Below are 23147 nucleotides of genomic sequence, written 5' to 3'. Positions count from 1 at the left end.
AGGCTCTTAGGCCTTCTTCTCAAAGGAGAGGGTAGGTGAGTTTCTAGAAAGAAGGACTGTGGGGTACTGTAGCTTAGGACCCAGCCAAGATGCACCCTTTTACAGTGTGTGTGTGTGTGTGTGTGTGTGTGTGTGTGTGTGTGTGTGTGTGTGTGTGTGTATCTCTAAGTTATTATCTAAATTACCCATTAAGGGCTGTGTGAGACAACAGGTAGCTATTGACTCAAGTTTCAGCTACCATCAAGACTTATTGATCTGAGAAATACATATCGACCAAATTGAGACTGAGGTCAATGCTAGCGTCCTAGGGCAATAAATCTTAATATTCATCCAAGTCTGCAGATACTAGGCCTGGCAATTTTGACTCTAAAATATTGGTCACACAGAGGTCTGGTTGAGGTCAGCTCTTTTTTTTTTCTTTTTCCACCTGTGAATTGTGATTGGTGGAAACTGGTATTATATAAAATTAACTTAACTCTATGAGAATTTGGTATAAAAACTTAAAAAATTCTTTACATCTTAATGATCAAAAGATAATTTTGTATTTAAAGAATTGTTAGTAAAATAAAAAAATCTGATTGAGGCTGGAGAGACGGCTCAGGGGTTAAGAGCCCCTGCTGTCCTTGCAGAGGACCCAGGTTCGGTTCCCAGCATCACACGGCGGCTCGCAATCATCTGCCACTCCAGTTCCAGGGGATCTGATGCCCTTCTGAATTTCACAAGCACCAGGCACACACACGCACACACACACACACACACAGAGAGAGAAAGAGAGAGAGAGAGAGAGAGAGAGAGAGAGAGAAGCAAAACACTCATATACATAAAGCAAAATACATGAACTAAAAAGGAAAGAAAGATTTCATCAAAAACAATTATTTTGAAATTATATAACTACCTTGATCTATTTTTTGTGAAAAGAGCTTAATAGACTGACCATTTACAAATATTTTATTTTATTTCAGAGTTTACTTTATATCTTTTCATATTTATATAGAATTTTTTCTGTAAAATTTTTACATCGGTAAAGAAACCTTGGGGCTGAAGAGATGGCTCAGCCATTAAGAGCGCTGGCTGCTCTTCCAGAGGACCTTGGGTACAATTCCCAGAACCTACAAGGCAGCCCCCAACCATCTGTAACTCCAATTCCAGGGAATCTGACTCCCTCTTCTGGCCTCCTCAGGCACTGCATGCATGTGGGGGACAGACAGACATGCAGACAAAACACCCACACACTAAAATAAAATAAAATAAAATAAAATAAAATAAAATAAAATAAAATAAAAACACAAACAGAAATCTTTAGTTGAAATACTTCTGGAAAAACTTTGAAACAATTTTTATTTTAATTTATTTTATTTTAATTTTACTTAATTTTATTTTAATTTCCATGCTAAGTCCCCATCCAGAGAAGCATATCAGTTCACACAAACACACAGACAGAAGGGTCAGCAGTGAACACCTGCACAGGGATTATGGTCATTATTTTAAGAGCTGTTGAATCCAATCTTCTGATAAGTCACAAAAATAACAACCATTTAAGACAGCATTTTGTAGCCATGCACTGCACAACCAGGTTTTATGTTTAGTGGATAAAGGAGAAGGCCCAGTAGGCCGTAGACCAAAGAACGTTATTTGATTCAAGACTGGTGACTGTCTCTTGACTGACTGTGGGACCCCCAACACTCCCTTTAAATGGAGTGTCCGTGTGTCCTCACAGACAAAACTGGCAGGGACAAGTCTTACTGTGAAAATTAAATACAATGACATGTAGAGAGCACATGCATGAATGTATTCTAAGCATACCATTGGCTGTCCGGTAAAGAACAAAAAGAGAACTCCCGTAAACTGCTCTTTGCCGCCGTGGACATTGGAATCGCTTTGACAATCCTTTTTCGTTCACACACATAGTACAAACACAACTGCTGAACCGTGTCAACCACAAAACAAACCACAGATGGTCAAACCCTAAAAACACTACACAAGTGGCTGTGCATACTCCGATATCAAAGGAGTCAGTGGATAAAAAGTGAGGAAAGGGGCAGCTCTTTCTTACGGAACTCTAAGCAACGGAGATGACAGGCTGAGGGAATAGAAGACCGCCATTGGCATGCCACCACACAATATCCTAGGGTAAAGGCAAGGACGCATGGGACACAAGTGGGCAGAAGCCTTGCTACAGCTCTCTGAAGTAATTAGTAATCATTGTGGGAAACAGGTCCACAAATCCTGACTTCTTCCCCCGTGAAAGGCTGCACCTAAGTTTCTTCTGCCTGCTTTGAGTGTGAGCTGGACATTGGGGCTGGCTTCTGACACACAGGGGACTGACAGGAAAGAACAGTGAGGAGCCTGGCAGACATGACCTTCACCGTGGATTGAAATGGACATCCCATCTTAAGGACGCACAGCTGCCCTCCCCCATCATCACTTTCAGTTACAGGCAGTCAATCTTCATTCGAAAATCTTACGAGGAAAATTCCAGAATCAATTAATTCATAAGTTTTTAAGTAACTGTTTTAAATAAATCTTACTGCAGCATGTTATAATTGTTCCGTGTTAGAATTGGCCATTGTTACTCTACTGTGACTAATTCAGAAACTAAACATTATGGTTTAGTGTGCTATGTGGGGAGAAAATGGAGCATGCATTCGTAGGGTTTGGTACAATCTATGGTTTCAGGCATCTACTGTGGGGCACTGGAATGTTTCCGAAGTGGGCAACCAGCGGAAGTGCTGTATGGACATCATGCTGAGGTTAATACCTTAGAGCAGTGGTTCTCAACCTTCCTAATGCTGTGACCCTTTAATACAGGTCCTCATGCTGTGGTGACCCCCTATCATAAAACTATGCTTGTTTCTACTTCATAACTGTAATTTCCCTACTGTTATGAATTGCAATGTAAATAAATATATGATATGCAGGATATCTGATATGCAACCCCTGTGAAAGCGTCAACTGACCTCCCCAAAGGGGTCGTGATACACAGGTCAAGAACTCCTACCTTAGAGCTACACACCCCAGTTACATCAGATGTTAACCGTAGTGGGCGAAGGGCATACACAAACTCTGATACCTCAAAGATGACTTCTGTAAATCTAAAGTTATTTCAAAATAAAAAAAGACTTAACATATTTTTTTTCTGGAAAGACCCTTAGCATCCTCTGCAGAGGGAGTTATCAGGTAAATCGATGCAAGCAGGTCCACTTTCTGTTTTATACCCTTCTGTATATGACCTGTTTGCCCTTGTTTTTGAAAGGCAACCTTTACAGAGAAAGAGAATTCCATTTGGATTTTCTTGGAAGATCACTCTGCGAAATTAAGGTGGAGAAGAAGTGACTCCAGATTTGATGTGAGAAGAGAGAGGACACCTTTGAAAACAGAGGAAATAGAATTTTTAACCTAGCCAGAGCTGGTAGAGGTACTGTTTGACGCTTGCACTGTTTCTTGTGTTAGAGGGCCCACAACAACAGAGAACGGTTACTCACCAGGGCGACCTTCCTCTGTGGTTTCAGCAGCTTTGGTTTGTGGAAAGGGGTGACGATCGGAGCTGTGGAAGGACACCAAGTTTTAGCTTGAAATTCCTCCAAGGCCTCCTAGTGCCCATCTTCCACGGTCATCACAGACACCCTGTGTACAGACTGGCAGAGCCTTCCTACCCCCAAGAAGAGCTCAAGCTTCTGGAGTCACTATCCTCAGATACCCCTAACTGGGGGACAATCTTCCCCTCGTCTTTAGACATGTCACAGCCTCCCTTAGGCCAGGTTACAACAGTTCTGTACAGGTCTCTGTCACCTGCGTGGAAGTCAAGGGTGTGGGAGACAAGCAGGGGCCCTGGGTCAAGGCTGAGGTAGGAATTTACCCAGGAGACTCTGATCTCCCCCTGACCTCAAGGACAATGGCTGACCCTCACCCACCCCTGTGAGTTCATCAAGGAGGGGCTTACTGTCCCAGGTTAATGGACGTGAACGGAGGCTTCTTCCATTGACCTAACTAGTCTTGACTGGCATGGCTTGAAATTGGAGTTGAAAGTCCAAGACTTAGTTCCCCAAGTGCAATTTGTATCTTTTACAACTAGGACAATACCCACCCTACAGTGACTAACACAATACAGAGCTATGAGCCCTGGCTGAGGTGATCTCTGCTCCTTCCTGCCCAAGGTCTCACGCTTCAAACCCTTCCTTCCTTTCAGCTACGCCTCTTCCGGCTTCTTCCACAGGGTTCAGTGGGATACCAGCAGAACCCAGTGAAGGAATAAAATGCATTTTGTCGTGTTAAAGTTATCTCTTTCAAATTTGTTGAGGGATGAACACCTAGCTAGGCCATTCTAAGAATCTAAATAGGGTCTATCTATAGATAGTCTTGGCCCTGGTAAGTTCCATGCCGTTTTGTCCTTTAAGAAACCCCTTTCTTGCTCATTCCCATTACTCAAAATAAAAACAGCAACCACCAAATAAAATTACAGAATGTGTATTTTATCAGCAGAATAAGTCTGAAATGTACTGCATACCTCTTTAAAATGCCAGAGATGTTCTTTCCCTTTAAGAACCAAGAAGATGTTGCCAGCCCCTGCTCACCTCACCATTTAAAAGTCCACAGTAACTTCAGTGTGGACTTTCCTGTGCATGTTGACTTACCTCGATGCCAATGCTTTCTGCCTGCTTCCTACCTCATTCCAATTTGTTATGTCTAGAATCTAGGGGGATGTTTGCACTACAGTAGCACTGAATGACAAGTCCTCCATCCATCTATTTCTCTGCCCTAATCCCACAATTGACTCCAGGCCCACCCCTGTATCAATCATGGTGGCTTTCACTTAAGAAATTGCAGGTCCAATTCTTACCTTTGGCAGGGACTGCAGGAGGGACATCTGCCTTCTCCTTCTGCCTCTTGCCCTTCTGTGGCTGCAGTGGGGCCAAGCTGGTCACACTGGTGACAGTCTCCCCTGAGCTGTAGAAGAAAAGGGCCAGATGAAGCCAACTTCTATTCATTGCTGAAAACCAGAATGGGAAAGGAACTAGTGGCCCCCAGGAGCTCTTGAAGACTCCCTATGGAGGTGTCCAAGGAAGGGCCACCTCACAGATAGACAGGGAGTGTTTTACATTGTCTCCAGAGATGCCAGCAAGTCTGCCACTCTCCCTTGGCCAAGATAAAGATGACGAGGTGAGCTAGTTTATGACTTATGATGTGCTGCTCAAAGTTCAAATTCCAGGAGGAACCAAGGATCAGCTTGTTCACATTATTTAGAATGTATGAACTGATGGTTTATATCTACATTAATTGGGCACAGTGTAGCTGGGCTACTGACTGTATGATTGGTTGCTAATGATGCCACCAAAAATGTACCTGTTCTTGAGCTAGCTGCCCTGGAGCCAACATTCTTTGTCCATGTCTTTGGGTTCCATAATCCCCAGACCAAGTGCCTCTCAGTCTAATGAGAAGAGACTCAGGGGAGCTGTATCTTCAGGGTCCTCCATGAGTACAAGGGGCTTGCTTCCATGGTACCTTCATCTTTAGGACAGGCAAATGAATTTACTCTGAGAAGTGTCATGTTTCCAGTCAGCTGATCCTGTGGGGCCACTCAAGTATCCTTTTCTTTCTAAGTGATATCCATGATTTAAAAAATGTGATGGGAATGACAAACCTTCTATTAAAGGAAGTCAAAGCCCTGGAACTAATGGACCATTCTAAGCTGTTAATAAGCAGTGAACGTGTGACCTAAGCTGTTCTTGGCTCTTACATTATTCACTTATCTTGCTGCTCATGAAAGGAAGAAAGAGTTTATTTTGGCTCATAGCTTGAGGCCCCAGTCCACTGTGCAGGGAAGTCATGGTAGCATCCATATGAGGCAGCTGGTCACATTGCATCCACACTCAGGGAGCAGAGAGAGATGAGTGCTGTTGGTGTTCAGCTTACAATCTCTATTCAGTCCAAGATGTTAGTTAGCCCAAGGGATGGTGCCACCACATTTAAGGTGAACTTTCTACCTCAGTTCAGTCTCTCTGGAAAGACCCCCCAGACCTGTCAGAGGTGTGTCTCTGTTGATTCTCAGTTCCCTCAAGTTGACAATGAAGGCTAGTCATCTCAGCCACCGACGTGTGTGGAGGTCCGAGGGCTTCTCTGAATGGCCATCGGTCTTGTTTCAAAGCTCTCCTATTGGCTCCAGCAACCCACAAGGAAGCTCTCTGTAAAATCATTTGTTCCTAGGCACAGGGTCCAGCTTAGCAGATACGGTTCCCAGGAGAGTCTATCTCTCCAGGCCATGAAGAATCTCCAAAGTGGACAAGACCAATATCAATCATCACAATGCAGAGTCAGTAGAGGGCCAATGCGTGTCCCAAAGGAGAGTCCCCCATGTGTAAACACGCTAAACTCATCATAAAAAGGTAGGGAGAGAGGGGAGTTCCTTCCTCTGCACACCAGAACGGCAAGAATCAAATTCGAGTAAGCGCTCTGGACAAGCATCCAGTGCAGATCTTCCCCGGTGGAAAACAACTTGGGAACATCTACCAACATGGCATGGCAGTCTCACTTCTGAAAATTCCTTGCGTGAATGCCACTGTGCGTATGTGAAATGATATGTGCACAACACTTAAGCAATACAGCACTGTGAAATTTCAGCAGAACAGCCCAACTGTCACCTAATGGCTGGTTAAGTAAAGTATGCTTTCTGTTTGGTTGCTTTTTTGTTTGTTTGGTTTTGTTTTGGTTGTTCGTTTTGGTGTTTGGAGATAGGGTTTCTCTATGTAACCCTGGCTGTCCTAGAACTTGCTCTGTAGGCAGGCTCGCCTTGAACTCACAGAGATCCACCTGCCTCTGCCTCCTGAGTGCTGGGATTAAAGGCGTGCACCATTACCACGTTATTCTTATTCTGGTCCTCTGTGACTAGAAACAGGAAGAAAGCAGTGACCTATGTCCTGATGAAGTAAGATACGTTGTTGAGAGAAAAATTCTAAGGGTTAGACACATTTCTAAGGAGAAATCCACTGTGAAATACCTCACGCTTCATATAAAAACAGGAGAAACAAGATACAAGCTGGAATGAGCTTGCCTACATATGAAGAAACGTTAGAAATAGTCAAGGGTCTTGAGAGTAGGGATGCTGGCGAGCTGCACAGATAGGAGACAGGACAGACAATTACTGCATTTACAATTATACACAAGTAATGTAGATATCTAGTTACAGGCTATTGTAATGATGGTCCTAAATATTAGAAACAAGTCAAGACTCACAAAGTGTGGGAAAAGTTTAAGGATATGTTTCCACCGAGATTCCCCAAGGATGACTTATTTTCTTTGGGAACAGGCTCAGTGGTCATAGCTGGAGAGTGCAGGGTCCACTGTGTAAATTCACAAATAGCTTAAAGGATCGGGAGTTTACAAAACTCTGACCGCCAAGAGCAAACAAGGGATTGTTTAAACAGACAAACACACAGAGCTTGGTTCCGCAGCCTTTTAAACTCTTGACATGTTTATTATTTTTCTTTCAAATAAAATAAGGCAGCTTTGTGGATTAAAATGGTAATTATAGGCATGGAAATGAAAGGAAATAAGCCTGTCATGACCAAAACTCGACCTCTGTAAATATTTCCACAACTTGTTTCTCCTTCTTAAAAAAAAATGACTAATTTTAGAGCAGTTTTAGGTTTACAGAGGAATTGAGAAAGGACAAATTTTCCCAACACCCCATACTCTGCAATTGGAAAGCTTATGCAGAATCATCAGGAGCATCCACAGTCCACAGGTAATATTAGGGTTCACTCTCCTGTGTTCTATGAGTTTGCACGAATATACAGTGACAGTGACGTATTGCAGCATTATAATATTATACAGAGGGGCTTGGCAGTCCTAAGAGTCCTCTGTGCTTTGCCTCTCTGCACCTTTCAGGTTCCAGAAACCATTGCTCTTTGCTTTGACTGGCTCCATAGGTCTGCTGGGTCCAGGACATTGGAGGGTAGTAAACACACTCTGTAGCCTATTCAGACCAGTTCTTTTCTCTTGATAACCAGCGCTGAGGGTTCTTTCTCCATGTCTTCTCCTGGTTTGCTGGCTCATTTCTTTATAGTCCCAAGTAATAGTTCATTGTCTGGTTGTCGCATAGTTTACTCATCTATTCCCCTCAATAATGATTGTTTTCCTCAGTTTGAGGAATTGGAATAAAGCTGCTATAAACAGGTCTTTTTATGAGTAATATATTTAACAATGTATTTTATACGTTTTAAAATATTGCATTAAACTGTAATATAACACTCTTTTTATTTAACCTATATCTTTCAAATTTTTAGATTTTCCTACTATTCTAGTGAGAAAATAAGCTATAGTTTCCAAACCCATTCTCTAGCATATGAACAACTGATTCATTTTCTAATGTATTTCTGCAGAATGGCTTCCCATTCCTAAACGTTCATTTTTAAGTTTGAACCTGAAAACTGGAATTACCATGTTGTCAAAACAGTTGCCAACAAGTTAGTACCACTCTGTGGCTGTCCTGTCAGTGGAGAACGACACCATGTCATTGTCCTTAGCACTAAGTTTATCAGCTAACTTCATGAAGAAACACGTGATCCTCTTTTGTGGCATTTCTTTGATTGTACAGAGGATGGCCATGGCCTGTGTCTGTCTCCACGCTTCCTCACATTACTATTTACTTAAGGCCTTGGACTTTTCATATAGACTTGCATAGATCTCTTCTACCAAGCTAACACGTTGGTTGCAAATTTTTTCCAATACCCCTTTAACCCTAGACTTTATTAAATGCAGTTTTCTTCCCTTTCTGCTGAAATCCTTTGATATTTCTTTCGTACCTCTGAATTCGGACAGTATCCCCAGGGCACCTCACACACTAGAGAATTAAATGTTTCCACTTTCTCTCCTTTTTACTTGGACTTAATTTTTTAGCTCTTTCATACGCAGCGGAAGTTTCTGGGATGTCATTTCTATGAGCATATGCCACTATGCCCAGGGGTTTTAGAAAGCTGAAAAAGATCTGTCTTGTCATCACCATTTTCCTCTAAACCAGCAAGGCCGCCTCCAACTAAATTTAGTTCTAATTCATAGTTCAACAAGACTTCAAGTATACAGTGAGTCATCGTGGTGACATGCGGTCCACACTTTTCCCTCCGAATCCCGTTTCTCCCATCAAGCCAAGTCCAGGAGGACTTTTCAACTAAGAAAACCCACCTTATGATTAACTTACAAGAAAAGTTATGCTACATCTTGGATCGGAACAGGGGTGCCGTTTGTCTCTGACAGAGGAGAGTGATGTTGGTGGTAGTCAAACCAAAAAAGATAGAAAAATAGACCCGGAACTCCCTCTGAAGTAGAAGGCAGGCAGTCAGACAGAGGTGCTGTTTGTGGGGAGTGTGTTGTCAAATGGGGCTGCTTTTCTGGCTCCAGCACGGGTGAGGAAGGAGGCGGAACATGTGGTCTGGGTCTCTCGTAAGAGGTGCCACCTCCTGAAGTCTCTGTTCCACGAGGACCCAGAACCTCTGCTCCAGAACCAGCAGAAACTGGATTTGGTGAGCAGATGTTGGAAATGGGGTAGAGGATGACACTGCAGAGGTGATTCTGGATAAGTCATCCTTTCCATGGGCCTCCACCTCTCAATCTGTAAGATGGGTGACCAGCCCTTGTTAGCTATCTCAAGGGCCCACTACGATGTCAGATGGAATAGCATGGATAAACAAGATGTGGCATTGTACCGGCTGCTTTTCTGGTTGTGACAGAAACAATTTGAGAGAGGGAAGATTTGTTTTGGCTCAAGGAGCAAAACAGTCCACAGCGAAGTGGGACAGGAAGTAGAGAGTGGGGATGGCTGTGCTCAGCTCTCCTTGGCTTCCTTTTATTCAGTCAAGACCCCCAGTCCATGGGATGGCGCTGTGCACACTCATGGCCAGTCTCTCTCCCTCAGATAACCCTCCCTAGAAGCTCCATCATGGACACAGCCAGAGATGTCAATAATCTCCCAGCTGATTCTAAACTTGGTCAAGTTGACAGGTGAAACCATCACAGGCATTCAAGGGCTACATAACTCAAACAGGTAGCCAGTGCATGCAAACAATGTGGACATTTCATAGCATCACATTGGAAATATGATGTTGCCACTAGGGGATGCCATGGTGCCCATCACGGTGCCCAAGTTTCAGCCCTGAGGGAAGGACTGCAAGTTTCAACGTGAACACTGATCAGGAACTTTTCTGCCCTGCTCCGACACACGCCCTCCCACAGTCACAGTGGTATTAGGCCAAGCAAATGTAGGGCAGACCAGGCAGGCAATAAGGGGAGAAAGACAGACCGACTGACGAGTGCATGGCCTCCCCAAGATGCCAACAAAGCAGGTGACATGGATTTTTCAGGGCTTTGAACAAATTCTTGGTAAACTTTTTTTTTTCTTTTCAGAAAGCAAAGTTAGTAGTAATTGCTGTGTTTTTGTCTGTTCGGTGCAAGCCCCTGTGGAAAGGTTACCATAATCTCCAGCCTTCTCAGGCAAGAAAACTAGACCTATGAACGCCCAGGCCCTTCCCAAGGAAGGGATGTGAGATTCAGTCCAGGTTGGTCTGACTCACTAACCCTGAAGCAAGGACCTTGGGACTAGCCTGAACTAGAAGGAACTAGAAAATTAAGACAGAAAGATTGCCATTCAAGCTAAATTAGAACAGTTGCTCTGGGCTTAAGTCGGCTTCTTAAAGAGATAGTACTAGAAGGTGACATTAACATCCTAGGACACTTTATGTTTGTGCTAAATTCAGTATAGCTGCTTAAACTCCTTCCCTCATAGAAAGAGGGTGGGTCAACACAAGTGCTGGAGTCTTGGGGGCTGGGAACTATGCCTGGTGCTCAAGACCAAAAGTTGTTCTGGCCAAAGAAGTGGGCAGAGGAGGACAGCATGTTCCTGAAAATTGTCTGGAATGAGTGATGTCAGCTACCAAATAGAGTACATGGTGGGCCAGATGTTCTGTGTGTCTGCTTCAGAGCTGGGAGCATTTGGGAGAACAGAGAGGAAGGGGGGAAAATCTACCATACACCAAGATGATTCTACCAGAGAACATAATTACAGCTAAGCCTTCTACACCCAACCACAGCCGTCTCCGGTAACTAAATCTTGATCCACAGCATGGGTCCCTTTAGGGTGTCCTGGCAACCAAATAATCATCCTGATACCAGGCTCTGTGAGGCATGCTAGCAGTGAGAGCCGAGGAGCTTCACCCACGGAACCACACTGCCGATGCCTGGTGTCACCCTTGGTCCAAGGCCACCTTCTTGTGGCACCTGGCCATTGTGAGACCTCCTTGAGGTCTGTCATTTCTAGTCTTCACTGAGTGAACAGGTGTTTCTCATCACTGGGTAGAGTCACATGCTACATAGGGATTTGTTTTCGTCTGAAATAAGACAGCCAGAGGCCAAAGATATGAACACAGAGAGCCCTTAGCAAATGGGGCTCAAGAAGCCTGCTGCCTAGGTCCTCCCAGCATCCTTCTTGGCCTCCCGAGTGTTTCTTGCTCCACAGTGCTGTGGAAGGCCTTACTTTAACTGATCCGTTCCTTTCCTACTGGATCTCTGGCCACCTCCTCAAGGTTTCATGCAGCCCACAGACACTATATGTGCTGTGCACTATGAAATCTTTATTGTCGAATCTTGAGGAATTACTAGTTTCTATCGCTACAGTGGCAACTCTCTGTCACTTTCAGAACAATAATAAATATCAGCAACCATAGACACTCCCCTCCCCAATGTCAGCTACCACAGATAAAATTCAAGAGCTCATACAAATGGGGTGAGTTTCAGATGTCTCACCCTAGGTTCCAGAGCCCTCAACTGCCATTAAAATATTCAAGGTCAATTGGTATTATATGCCAGGTACTTAGAGCTACTTAGAGGTTGTATAACTTCATTTCTAAGATAGATAAATAGTGCCACCTGCCATGGTCCTATACCTTGACAGTTATTAAGTGAGTGATACACACAGAGCATCTTGAATTGTGGCTGTCACATGACAATCATGATTGTCACCCACAATTATCTTACATTGTCAGTGTCCTAACTGTATGTAGTATGGAATCTGTTCTCAATGCTTGAGTTGAGCTTGGGGGCAGGCTGTGTTCTGTAAGCACTAAGTAGCAGCCAGTGTCACTAGTTTTGGTAGCTTCTGCCCTCCCTGTGATCTTTTTGTGTGCAGATTCTGAGCAGCAGAATAAGAGCTGCTCCTTTAGGAGGTGGCCGCCAAAGCATTTCCCCACACACAGCTTCCCCGTGACCATTCACAAGTGGGTTCCATCACCGCAGTTCACTGTTAGCCCTACAAAGCGGTCCTCCAGACGCTGAGGTCATCTCACTCTCTGTCAGCCTTTCTACCACCAGTTCATAGACGCTGCAGCATAGGCCTTGTCTGGCCAACATTTCGTTGGACCTTGAAACTCCTGAAGGCTAACTTGTGAGGTTTCGGAGTCTCTGGAATTGCGTCTCTTCCTTCACTGAGCTCCGGGCATGTCATTTATTGGTTAAACCCCTTGTTTCCACTGTCAGGGAATGCTTAAAAAAATCTCTGATGGTTCGGAGAAATACGGAAAAGGCATTAAAAGAAGCTCAGAAGTCACCTTGGATTGTGCCTCTAACGCACCCTGAAACATAGATGGTACCCTAACTCCAGTTTGTCCAAGAGATAGTGTGCGCCACACACTTGAAGAAAGCTGACACAGGAAACATGGTGCCACCTTCCTGTGTCTGAGATCATGTATAGTCTCACACCCAGGAGATGGCCAAGCTGGGAGCTGCCTTTTCTGTTCTCTCTATTCTGTGTTCTCTCTCTCTCTCTCTCTCTCTCTCTCTCTCTCTCTCTCTCTCTCTCTCTCTCTCTCTCTCAGCTTTTTTAAAATTTGGCTTACACACAAGAAGCATCACAGCTCTGACTAATTGCTACATTTTGTTTTAAAGCTGGGTTTCAAGGACTTTTTTGAGCCATTTCATAGGAACTGAAATGCCCTCATTGCTGACCCTCCAAGGGAACGCATGTTGAAGCCCACAGAGCCTTGACATGCTTGCTGTGGTCTGGGACATTGATTGGCTTGGGGAAAGGGGGAGTTCCTCAGTCCTAAAGCCCAGGGCTGCTCCTCCCAGACCATGGCAGCCTCTTGACTCAGGACAGGACACAGTCGTGATAAGCTTTACTTTTCTTCTTTGAACTTTTCTTAGCAAGTCATGGAACTCCCTAGAGTCCCCATCTTGCCCCGGTCACTTGGCAAGGCCCCTTCTCTGTGACACAGTGTTCTCAGCACCAGTATGTGGCCTCTTCCTGAGGGTCCTCCCCTGCCTGAGGGTTTCCTTTCTTGGCTTCTGGCCCTGATCCTGTGATTTCTGCCCTTTTCCCTTCAGAAGGAAGTGGTCAGAGGACAAAAAAGGACACTGATCATGAATAGAACTCGAGACCCCAGGGTCTAGTTCCCACAGCAGCAACCAAAAAGGGTACCAGACCCGCTCTCTGTCATGAAAAGGATGGGCTGAAGTTCCTGGGCTTGTAGCCCAGCACACAGGTCAAAGCCACGGTGAAGGAAAGAATTGACTTGCTCTCTAGCCAGACACTGCAGGAGGGGGTCAGGACTATGTGAGGTCACATGAGGCTCTGGTCAGGAGGACGAGTGTCCCTGGCAGATCTAGCGTCAGACTTGACCCCACCATGGTCTCAGGCTGAAGGAGGAAAATGATTTTACAGAGACTTATATAGAGTTGGTTTAGCAGGAAGCATTTCATGGTGAAAGCTTTGGGCCGGGCACCCCACTACATCACTGGCAGCCCCCAATATGGTTGGTATAGAAGCAGAAACATTTGGCTAGAACTCTATGACCCTGATATCTGGGTTATAGTTTGGATCTTAAATGTTCTCTAAAGACCATGAGTTAAGTCCTGATCACCAGTCTATGGTACCATCAGGATGTACCTGACTGAGAGGCAGGGAAGAAATTAGGTCATTAGGGACACACCCAGGAAGAGGACATTGGAATTTGGTCATGGCTTAAATGTGAAATGACCCTCACAGCCTACATGTTTGAACACGTTGTCTCCAGATGGTGGCTCTGTTCAGGAAGGTTACGAACCTTTAGGAGATGGGGCCTTGCAGGAGAGTGTACATCACGGTGGGCAGGCTTTGAGGTTTTATAGTCTAGTCCAACTTTCTCTTCTTTCTCTCTGCCTTTGAATTGCTGACCCAGTGTGACACACTGGCCTCACACTTCTGCCACCATGCCTTCCCCAGGAGGACTGTGTCCCCTCTAGACTGTAGACCAAAGTACACTCCTCTAAATTTCTTTGGTTGGGTTATTTCATCAAAGCAAAACAAACCAAGACTTCCCCACTCCTCCCTGCTCTCTCTCTGCTTCCTTGCCACCGTGGGAGTAGAAGGTTTGTTCTACCATAGTCTCTGCTGTGATGTGCTGCCATGCCACAGACTCCAAAGCAACAGTACCAAAAAATGAGCCTTTCCCCATTTAAAGTCGATTTTCTCAAGTCTTTTGTCACAGCACTGGAAAGACAAACTAATAATTTTGTATATCCAGGGCTGGGGGAAACCAAACTCTAGTGTCTACTGAACTAGGATGACATCCTTGCTCTCCTCCTCGACCCAGTAGTCTCCAGTTTAGAATGTGACTGCTGTAGGGGAGGGTAATGAGGAGTAGGGAGGACCCAAGACACGAGGAGCTGCAAGCTCTCCAGGAAGCAGAGCCAGGTATCCCAGGAATCAAGGGAGAATGGCAGGCTGGGGAACCTCTGGACAACCATGAGTGGCCCTACTATAACCTCTTCTCCAAATGACATGCCTGATTCACCCTAGTCCTAGAGTGTGAGGGGGTGTGGTCATGAGGAAGAAACAAGCAGCTTTGGTGAGGCATAATTGATTTCCAATACAACTTGTAGCTCATAATAAACAATCCAGTAGATTTTTATAGACCTACAAGCTGTGCAATCATCGGCACAATACATTTTTAGGACATTGCAATCATAGTGCTGGGAAGTTCACCATTTAGTCCATACCATATTAATCACATCCGAAATTAATCCCCACGCTCAACCTCAGCTATACGCAAACATTGTTCTGTTTTCTATCTCCATAAATCTTCCTTTTCTAGACATTTCATTAAAATAGCACGAAACTGTAAATTTTGCACCTGGTTTCTTTCACTTTGTGGTGTTTTGAGAATGACCTATTTCCACGGTCTGTTACATTGCCAAGTAGAACTTTTTTGGATGGATCTGCTGCATTTTGTTTATTCTCTTCACCGGCTCGTGAACACATTTGGATTGTCTCCAGTTTCTGGTTATTATGAATAGAGCAGTTGAGAACAATTCCACACAGGTCTTTGAGTGGGCATATGCTCTCATTCCACTTGAGTAGATCCCTACAAGTACAATTTGTGGGTCATATTATTAGGAGTCACACCTTAAGAAACTACCAAACTGTATTCCCCATTGAGGGCTCCATTCAGCAGTGTACAATAATCCAGTTTCTCCATATGCATGCCAACACTTGGCTTATTTGTCTCTTGGATTGTGGGCAATTACGGTTAGGGTGTGCTGGAATCATTATTATTTAATTTGCATTTCCCTAATTAATGACTGAAGATATTGGGCATCTTTCCATGTATTTATGAGGCCCGGGTATATCTTCTTTAGGGAAATACCTGTTCAAATCACTCTTGCCTAATTTAATTGTGCTATTTGTCATCTCATTATCCAGTTGGAAGAACCTTGTATCTGGAAACAGGTTCCTCGTCGTCGTCACTTGTCTGGTTTGCAGGTATTTTCTACTCCGTGGCTTGTTTTTCCATTTTTGTAATTGTGTTTTTGGAACTAAATTTTTATCAGTCTTTCATTTATGAGTCTTGCACAGTGTCACTTTATGCAATCCGAGGACACAAGAATTTTCTCTGAGAAATGTTACAGTTCTAGCTTTTATACTTCAGACTAAGGCTCTTTAATTGTGTTTGCCGATGCTATGAGAAAAGGGGTCTCAGGCCATGTTTCTGTCTGTGGATGTCTGTGGAATACACACTACTTGATGAAAAGTACATGCCTTCTATTCAGAACTGTCCTGGACTCGTTGGAGCTCAAGGTGTCAGACTACACATGGAACGTTCCTTCGGGACCCCGTGTATCCTCCGATCTCTGCACCGCGCATGCTTCCCTGATGACTGTACCTGTGTTTGCACTGGTCCTGGCTGTCGAGACTCAGCTTGCGACTTTAAACAAAAGCATGGTGCTTCCTGGCTCCATGTTTAGAGATTTTCCTACTGCTGTCTCCCTACTACCTTCAACTATGATTCACCGTAGTCAAAGATTACACTGTACAATTCTAAGTCTTTTAAGCTGTTGAGGTTTGTCTCAGCCTAGGATATATCTTGGTGAGTATTTCATGAGGATACGAACAAAAAGTGCTCTTCCATAAGTTGACTGCTGGAGATGGATCAACTGGGTCCTGTTGGTTGACAGCATTATTTATGTCTTCAGTGACTTAGGATGGAGAGGGGGGACCTAAGCCAAGCCTATTGGTTACTAAAAATCACCATGGATTTTCCGGTCTTCCTTCAGCTCTTCAGTTTTAGCTATTCGGGCTCTGTGTCTTTGTTGTTTAATGCATAGACTATTTAGGACCTTTGTTTTCCTGGTGAATTGGTCATTTTAGCCTCTAATGTCCTATCCAAGCCCTACTAAGTGTTTTCCTTTATGAGATATGCAGTATATGCACATAGACTGTTTACTGCGTGCTCTCTCTTCTTCCACCCATTTCCTTTCACTCTACCTATGTCATATGCATGAAGTGAATTTCTTATACACAGGATATAGTTGGGAAACATAGTTATTTACTACTCCAGGCTCTGTGATTCAACCGATGTATTTAGACCAGTTTAAGACAGGTGGTGCGGAAGTAACTTTTTATTTATTTTCTCCTCCTTTCCTAGGGTTCTGTTTATTCTATTTCTTTATGTGACTTGAATATATTAAAAGGATTATCTTGATTTTTCTGTAGTTTTTTTTTTTTTAGTGTTAGGGATAGAGTTATTTTAGTAGTTGCTTTGGAATTACAATATATGTATGTGACCAACCACTGTGTACTGTTGCCGACATTCCCTCACCAAATGAAGAGTAGCAATCCCTTTTCTATGAGGGCTATCCATCTTCCTAACTTTGAAATATCATTGAGAATCAATTGATTTAAATTTTTTTTTCAATCATCAGACATGATTTTTTAAATTCATGAGTATGTCTAAAAATGAGTGGATCTTGGTGGAGTTAGGGGAGGAATGGAGGGTGAATATGATCAAAATATATTGTAGACATGTATGAAATTCTCAGTGAATTAGTAAATGTATACTCATTCTTTAAGTTGTTCCTTCCTTCTTAATTACTAAAGGTTGCTTTCATTTTGGGTTCAAGAATTTTTTTTAAAAGTGATTTTTCAAGTAGGTGATTGTCAGCCCCTACTTACAGTGATCTATCAACAAATTATTTAAGTTTTCCTAAATTTGAAAATGTCTTTTTTACTCTTTCATTCTTGAAGGACAGTTCTGCTCGATATAGAATTTCTGGGTGCTATTTTTTCAGATTACGAGAAGAACACCATTTCTTTCTGTCCTTGGATTCAGAGAGTGCACCTCCACTCAAGTTCATCTGTTTAATTGTGCTGTGTCTGAATGTAGGTTTCAGTATACCCAACATGGTTGGAATTAACATTTTTTAATCTATAAATCTTTTTCTTTTGAAAAATTTGGGAAGTGTTCACCCATTATTCCTTCTAATAACTAAATAATGGTCAGCTCCTCTGGATTTCATTCTCCTTCTATAACCTGATGGTAGGAATTACCCTTGCCCCATGTCCCTGAGAACTAGCTGTTCATCAGGTTTTCAGTCTGTTTGTATCTGTGGTTCACATGTATGATTCAATTGCTCTGTCTTTCCTTTTTACCAATTACTTACTGACATTGTCACCCTATTATTGAGTCTATTCAATAAGATTTGCATTTGTGGGGGCTGGAGAGATGGCTCAGTGGTTAAGAGCACTGGCTGATCTTCCAGAGGTCCTGAGTTCAATTCCCAGCAACCACATTGTGGCTCACAACCATCTGTAATGAGATCTGGCACCCTCTTCTGGCCTACAGGCATACATGCAGGCAGAACACTGTATACATAATAAATAAATAAATAAATCTTTAAAAAATTTGTACTTGTTACTATATTTTCTCAGTTTTATACTTTACTTTTTCTCTGTTGGGTGGCATTTTTATTTACCATTTGCTTACAAAAGAGTTTTCATTTTTCAGTTGATTAAACAGATTTATGATATCTGGTTTAAAATTCTTATCAGGTCATTCCAGTACCTGACAAACCTCCATGCTGATCTGGTCAATTATCTTCCTTCACTTTAATTATGATTTTTGTGTTTTCACTGTCATTAGGGGATTTTAATAGCATTCTAACAAGAGGCTCTGTGTCCCATTGACATTTTTTTAAAGTTATAGGTCCGAAAATCTTAAATGTTATGAATTTGAACGTATCTTAAAACTACTATGTTCCTAATGAGGCCTGTCACCAGCTAAAGTAGAACATAGGCCAAGTCAGTACTTGGGGAGAAAAGATTAGTTACTGGTGAGAAGGTACTGAGTTGGCTCAGACCAGTCATAAGCTCCCACATGGTCCTACAGGACACTTTTCAAGCTCCTCAAAGATACAGGCTCGACCCGCATGAGCTGCACGCCCTCTGTACCCTGTGGAGATTATGACTGGCTTGTGGACTTGCAAACATATGCAAAGCATACATTGTTTCTTGTGACCAACATCTTTTAGTAAGAATATATATTTAATCAACTTCTTGGCATTATAAAAAGAAAGTAAAGTATCAAATAGAAAAAAACATAGAAAATATTCCTACCTGTTCTGAGGACATTTCACCAAATAATGTCTCACTGTGAAAAGAAAAAGAATAATAATTGGTAAATACAGGTTAGTTTGGCATTACCTGAAAGGCAGGGACCCAGATCTTGTTCAGGTATTAGGGCTGCACCAGCCAACTTAGGGCTTCTTGCCTGCAATGTTTGGGTGAAATCATGGCAGAGACATCAGAGGGCACCCTAATGATTGGATATGATTTCAGTTCTGGACTGTACATCAGGTATGAAGCCACATACCCCAGACATCATAATATTCATCTTTGGCCAAGACAAGTCAAGTTGTATTCTATGCTAAAGGGTCCTGGAGTGGTGAAGTCCTCCAACTTGTGTGCTCTGGGTCATGAAAACAGCCTTTTGGACCAGATGGGACAGGCTCTCTCCTTATAACCTTTTCACTGTGAAATGGGCTTTCATTCTTCAGTTAATGTTCTTTATGATGTCAAAAGAGCTCCTTACAGAGTCGGATATGATGGTGCAGCACCATGGAGGGCTGAGGAAGGAGGATCTTAATCAAGACTAGCCTTGGGCTGTACAGTGACTCTGCTTCAAACAAACATAAAACAAGAAGATGTCCTTAAGAAACAAACCTTGCAGCAAGGTATCTTTCTACAGCGGTTCTCCTTGAGGTAAACTTCTATCTATCATGGAAAAATTAGAATACATGGGCCCCTAATCCAGAATGCGTCTGATCTAAGACTTGAAGCTGAAGTTACCTCAACAGAGGAACACTGAAACAGCCAAGGGAATCCTGAGTTGCGTGGCAAATGTTTATATGGCCAGTCCCAGCGAATTCCACCTTCTTGCATCTGTTCATATTTATGTATAACATCTCCTACCTCATACTAAATAGAACTTGGCCACATGACTTGCTTAGATCCAAGGGACATTAGCCAATGTGCCACAAGCAGAGGCATTAAAAAGTGTTATATCTGAGGCTTGTGACAGGAAACTCTTCTGCTGTCAATTATTCTGTGGGTCCACTGGAATATGAGTCCCCATGGAGAAGGCCTTAGCCATGGTAGTTGAGGTTCCAGAACAACCAGCCCCATCAGATCCACCATCTGACTGTAGCTGCATGAATGACTCTAGATGAGATTAGCAGCAGAACTGCTCAGCTGAGCTCAGTCTCAACTGTCGACCTGTGGATGAGCAGCTAAAATGGTTGTTTTATGCTCTTGTGTTTGGGATGATCTGTTGCACAGTTAACCAGTGCAAGGTCCAGAGCAGGACTGCCAGCATGGGAGAGCTAAAAAGATATATAAACCAGCTCTCTACTAATGTCTAAACCCTTCCTGCACTCCATTTACTGAGCACCTACTGTGGGCTAGATGGTTTATGGATACAACAATAGCAACATAGTATGTACTGAACATTCATATTTATGACAGTATTGTAAACTTCATATGGGTCAATGGACTTTAGTATTTGGTTTGCATATCCTAGAACATTCTTGGGTCAGAAAGGAATCAATTTCTTGGTTCTCTTGCAATGTATCTGAAATCTGACTATGTCATTTTTATTCTCTGCTTATAACAGCACCTTTTCCACTTCACAAAGCCAAGGGATGCTGTCTACTCACTGGGACTTGCATCACAGACACCTGACATAGGGAGCGGCACGCATGAACCGACATGAAGCATATGTGTCCACTGAGACTCCGAATAACTCACAGCTTAGTAGCTAAAGCTCAGGAGGATGGAATTTCCAATGTTTTGCTTCCAACAAGGATTGAATAATGAGCAAATCCAGGTGTCAGCTGGCAGCATATTAAACAGCATCTTTGATGCTAGATCATTATTTAACTCTTTACATATATAATTCAAAAGCTGTGCTTGGTATTGAGTAGCATATGAAAACTCCATCTAATCTTGCCTTCTTTTGTATTGAAGGTGAAATTCCCAAGCTCACATTTATTAAGAAAACAGGAACGGGATTGACGGAGAACTATACCCCTAAGCAAATTCTGAGTTCTCATCTTCTCATTTACATGTGAGGATATATAAAGTAAAAATAAAAATCTATTTCAATAGAAGTGCACTTTCAATAAAATTTTACGTTATGCTTATTAATTATTTATCTAAACAAATGATCTATTTATGTTATTGTTCATTTTATGGTAATCTTCCCAAACACTGTTAATTGTGAAGTATTGATAATTTGATCTTATAACAGTATTTTAACATGTAGCCCCGGGGAGAAGGGAATGGAGAAGTTGTGAACTCACTTTTGTGTGCATGTGCACATGCATGCAGGTGAGCACAACAGTCACTCGGCACAACAGCTGTGGGGAGCAGGACAAAATTCTGTGGGACAGGTGGACGAAGAGAAAAGGAGAGGTAGAAGGACCAGGTGACAGTCCTAACAGCCAAGGCTTCCGTGCGAGGCCTTCCCCACCCCCCACTTCACTGGGTGCTTAAAATAAACAGGGCTGGTGATCAAAATCAAAATACAAAAGGGCGTGATGCCGTCCTATCATTTTAAAATAGCTATTTCCGCAGAGCTCTGGAGAGCGCAACTCCTTTGACGCAATTTACATTTGTAATGAAAAAGATTGAGATGTCAACGACACATAAAATAAAAGTCCAAGGTCACAGAGTTTGTGAAGAAGAATTTATTCAGGCAACACGTGTTCAAAGCCCACAGCTCTGTTCCCAACTTCAACTTTACCAGAACCTCTTTAAACGCTGTTCCTATGCTGTAACGAAAGGCACTAAAGCACAGAGAGGGTAGTAAACTTACCCACAGTCACACAGCAGGTGTTACAGACCAAGTTATGTTCCCTCCAAAATTGGTATGTTGAAGACCTAATCCTAATTTGTAATAGGATCGCAATAGGATATAGGATCTTAGAAAGAGTTTAGTTAAAATGAGGCCATTAGGGTGAGTTCTAATTCAACAAGACTGGTGTCTTTAGAGCAAGGGACCAGGCCACAAATGCAGACAGAAAACCAGGTGAACCATAAGGAGAAGATGCCAAAGAGAGAAGCCACAGGAGAGAGACAGAGAAGTCACAGGAGAAACCAGCCTTGATACTGCAGCACGTCCATCTCAGACCTCCAAGGGCCATGACAGTGAGGCCACAGAGTGGGCTCCATTGTGCAGCCCAGGCTGTCCTGTTACAGTAACCTGAGTGCAAGGGCTTCCAGGTCACCAGCAGAGTGACCTGACTCAGAGTCCTCTGTGTCTCCTGGGCGCCATCCTCAGAAACCGAGAGCTGGTGTTAGCCACACACAGACACGCTGAGTCTCTTGTGTACACTCTGCTCTAGCTGCAGCTGGCAGAGCAGGGCCCAGACCTGGAAGAATGCCAGGAACTTCCCTGTGTTTGGGGAGGTGAAGTCCAGGTGCAGGAAAAGGAATGGGGTAGACAGAGACGAGGAGTGAAGAGGCAGGAGAGAAACTGGGGGACTCCCTTTAGGGTGGGGGACTGGCTAAGAAGGGCCACCAGTCTGGTGGGATGTCTCAGTAATATATTTTGACAGATGAATGTGAGGTCTGTGCTGAGTGAATGCAGGCCAACACTCCCACTGACGAAGACGGACCACCCAGGACCAGAGGTGACTCTGGACAATTGTAAGCTTCTGAGAAGTGGATGTCCCCAGACTCCCACCACCACTAGGCATTAGCAGCACGCCAATCACATCAGTGCTCTAGCTTAACCTGGACTCTGAGGAGGCAGAGCCCACTCAGCAAGCGTTCAGGAATGTGTGGGAGGCTGCCCAGTGAGACAGGATCCCCTAATTACGATACTAGCTCTGGGGGTTAGGAGCCCAGATGGAGAAGAAGCCCCTCAGGGGTGACTGATGGAACAGCCCTCCATCACTGCCTCCCAGCACCTAGTGCAGGGCACTTACCATCCGAGATAAAAACACAACATACATGGTCTCATTTTGGGTGATCTCCAAAGGCTCTGAAAGGAAGGCCAGTGCTCCTCACCCCTCCTGACAAGACACTCCAGCCACCAGCCTCTTCCTGACAACCATCCTTTTCCTCCTCCTCAGCTAGGACCTCATTGTTCAAAGCCACTACCATGGCCAAACCCCCCAAAGTGTGTCAGGCCCGAAGGCTGTGACTTCCCCAGCTGGGTCTGTGACAGCCACCACTTCCACCAGAAGTGGGAAGGCAGGCTGGAGGAACCACACCCCGCCTGTCAGTTCCACTGCAGTGTTGGGACCTGCAGGTGTGGCTGACCACACACACACACACACACACACACACACAC

General features: G+C 43.6%; 1 protein-coding gene across 1 annotated transcript in view; it reads right to left on the bottom strand.

Annotated features, from left to right (window-relative positions):
• Vstm4 (V-set and transmembrane domain containing 4) overlaps positions 1–23147 on the bottom strand; it is an 85519-nt gene that overhangs the window by 21103 nt on the left and 41269 nt on the right. Inside the window, exons 5-7 of the mRNA XM_052733906.1 lie at positions 18908–18941; positions 4838–4944; positions 3483–3544 (exon numbers count right to left, since the gene is read on the bottom strand). Coding sequence (XP_052589866.1) covers positions 3483–3544; positions 4838–4944; positions 18908–18941 — 203 coding nt within the window. The remainder of the gene's footprint in view (positions 1–3482; positions 3545–4837; positions 4945–18907; positions 18942–23147) is intronic.

The sequence above is a fragment of the Peromyscus californicus genome, unplaced genomic scaffold, assembly GCF_007827085.1.
Source record: "Peromyscus californicus insignis strain IS unplaced genomic scaffold, ASM782708v3 Scaffold_12__1_contigs__length_115047231, whole genome shotgun sequence".
In the NCBI taxonomy this organism is placed as follows: domain Eukaryota; kingdom Metazoa; phylum Chordata; class Mammalia; order Rodentia; family Cricetidae; genus Peromyscus; species Peromyscus californicus.
This window is presented reverse-complemented; position numbering and strand designations above follow the sequence as displayed.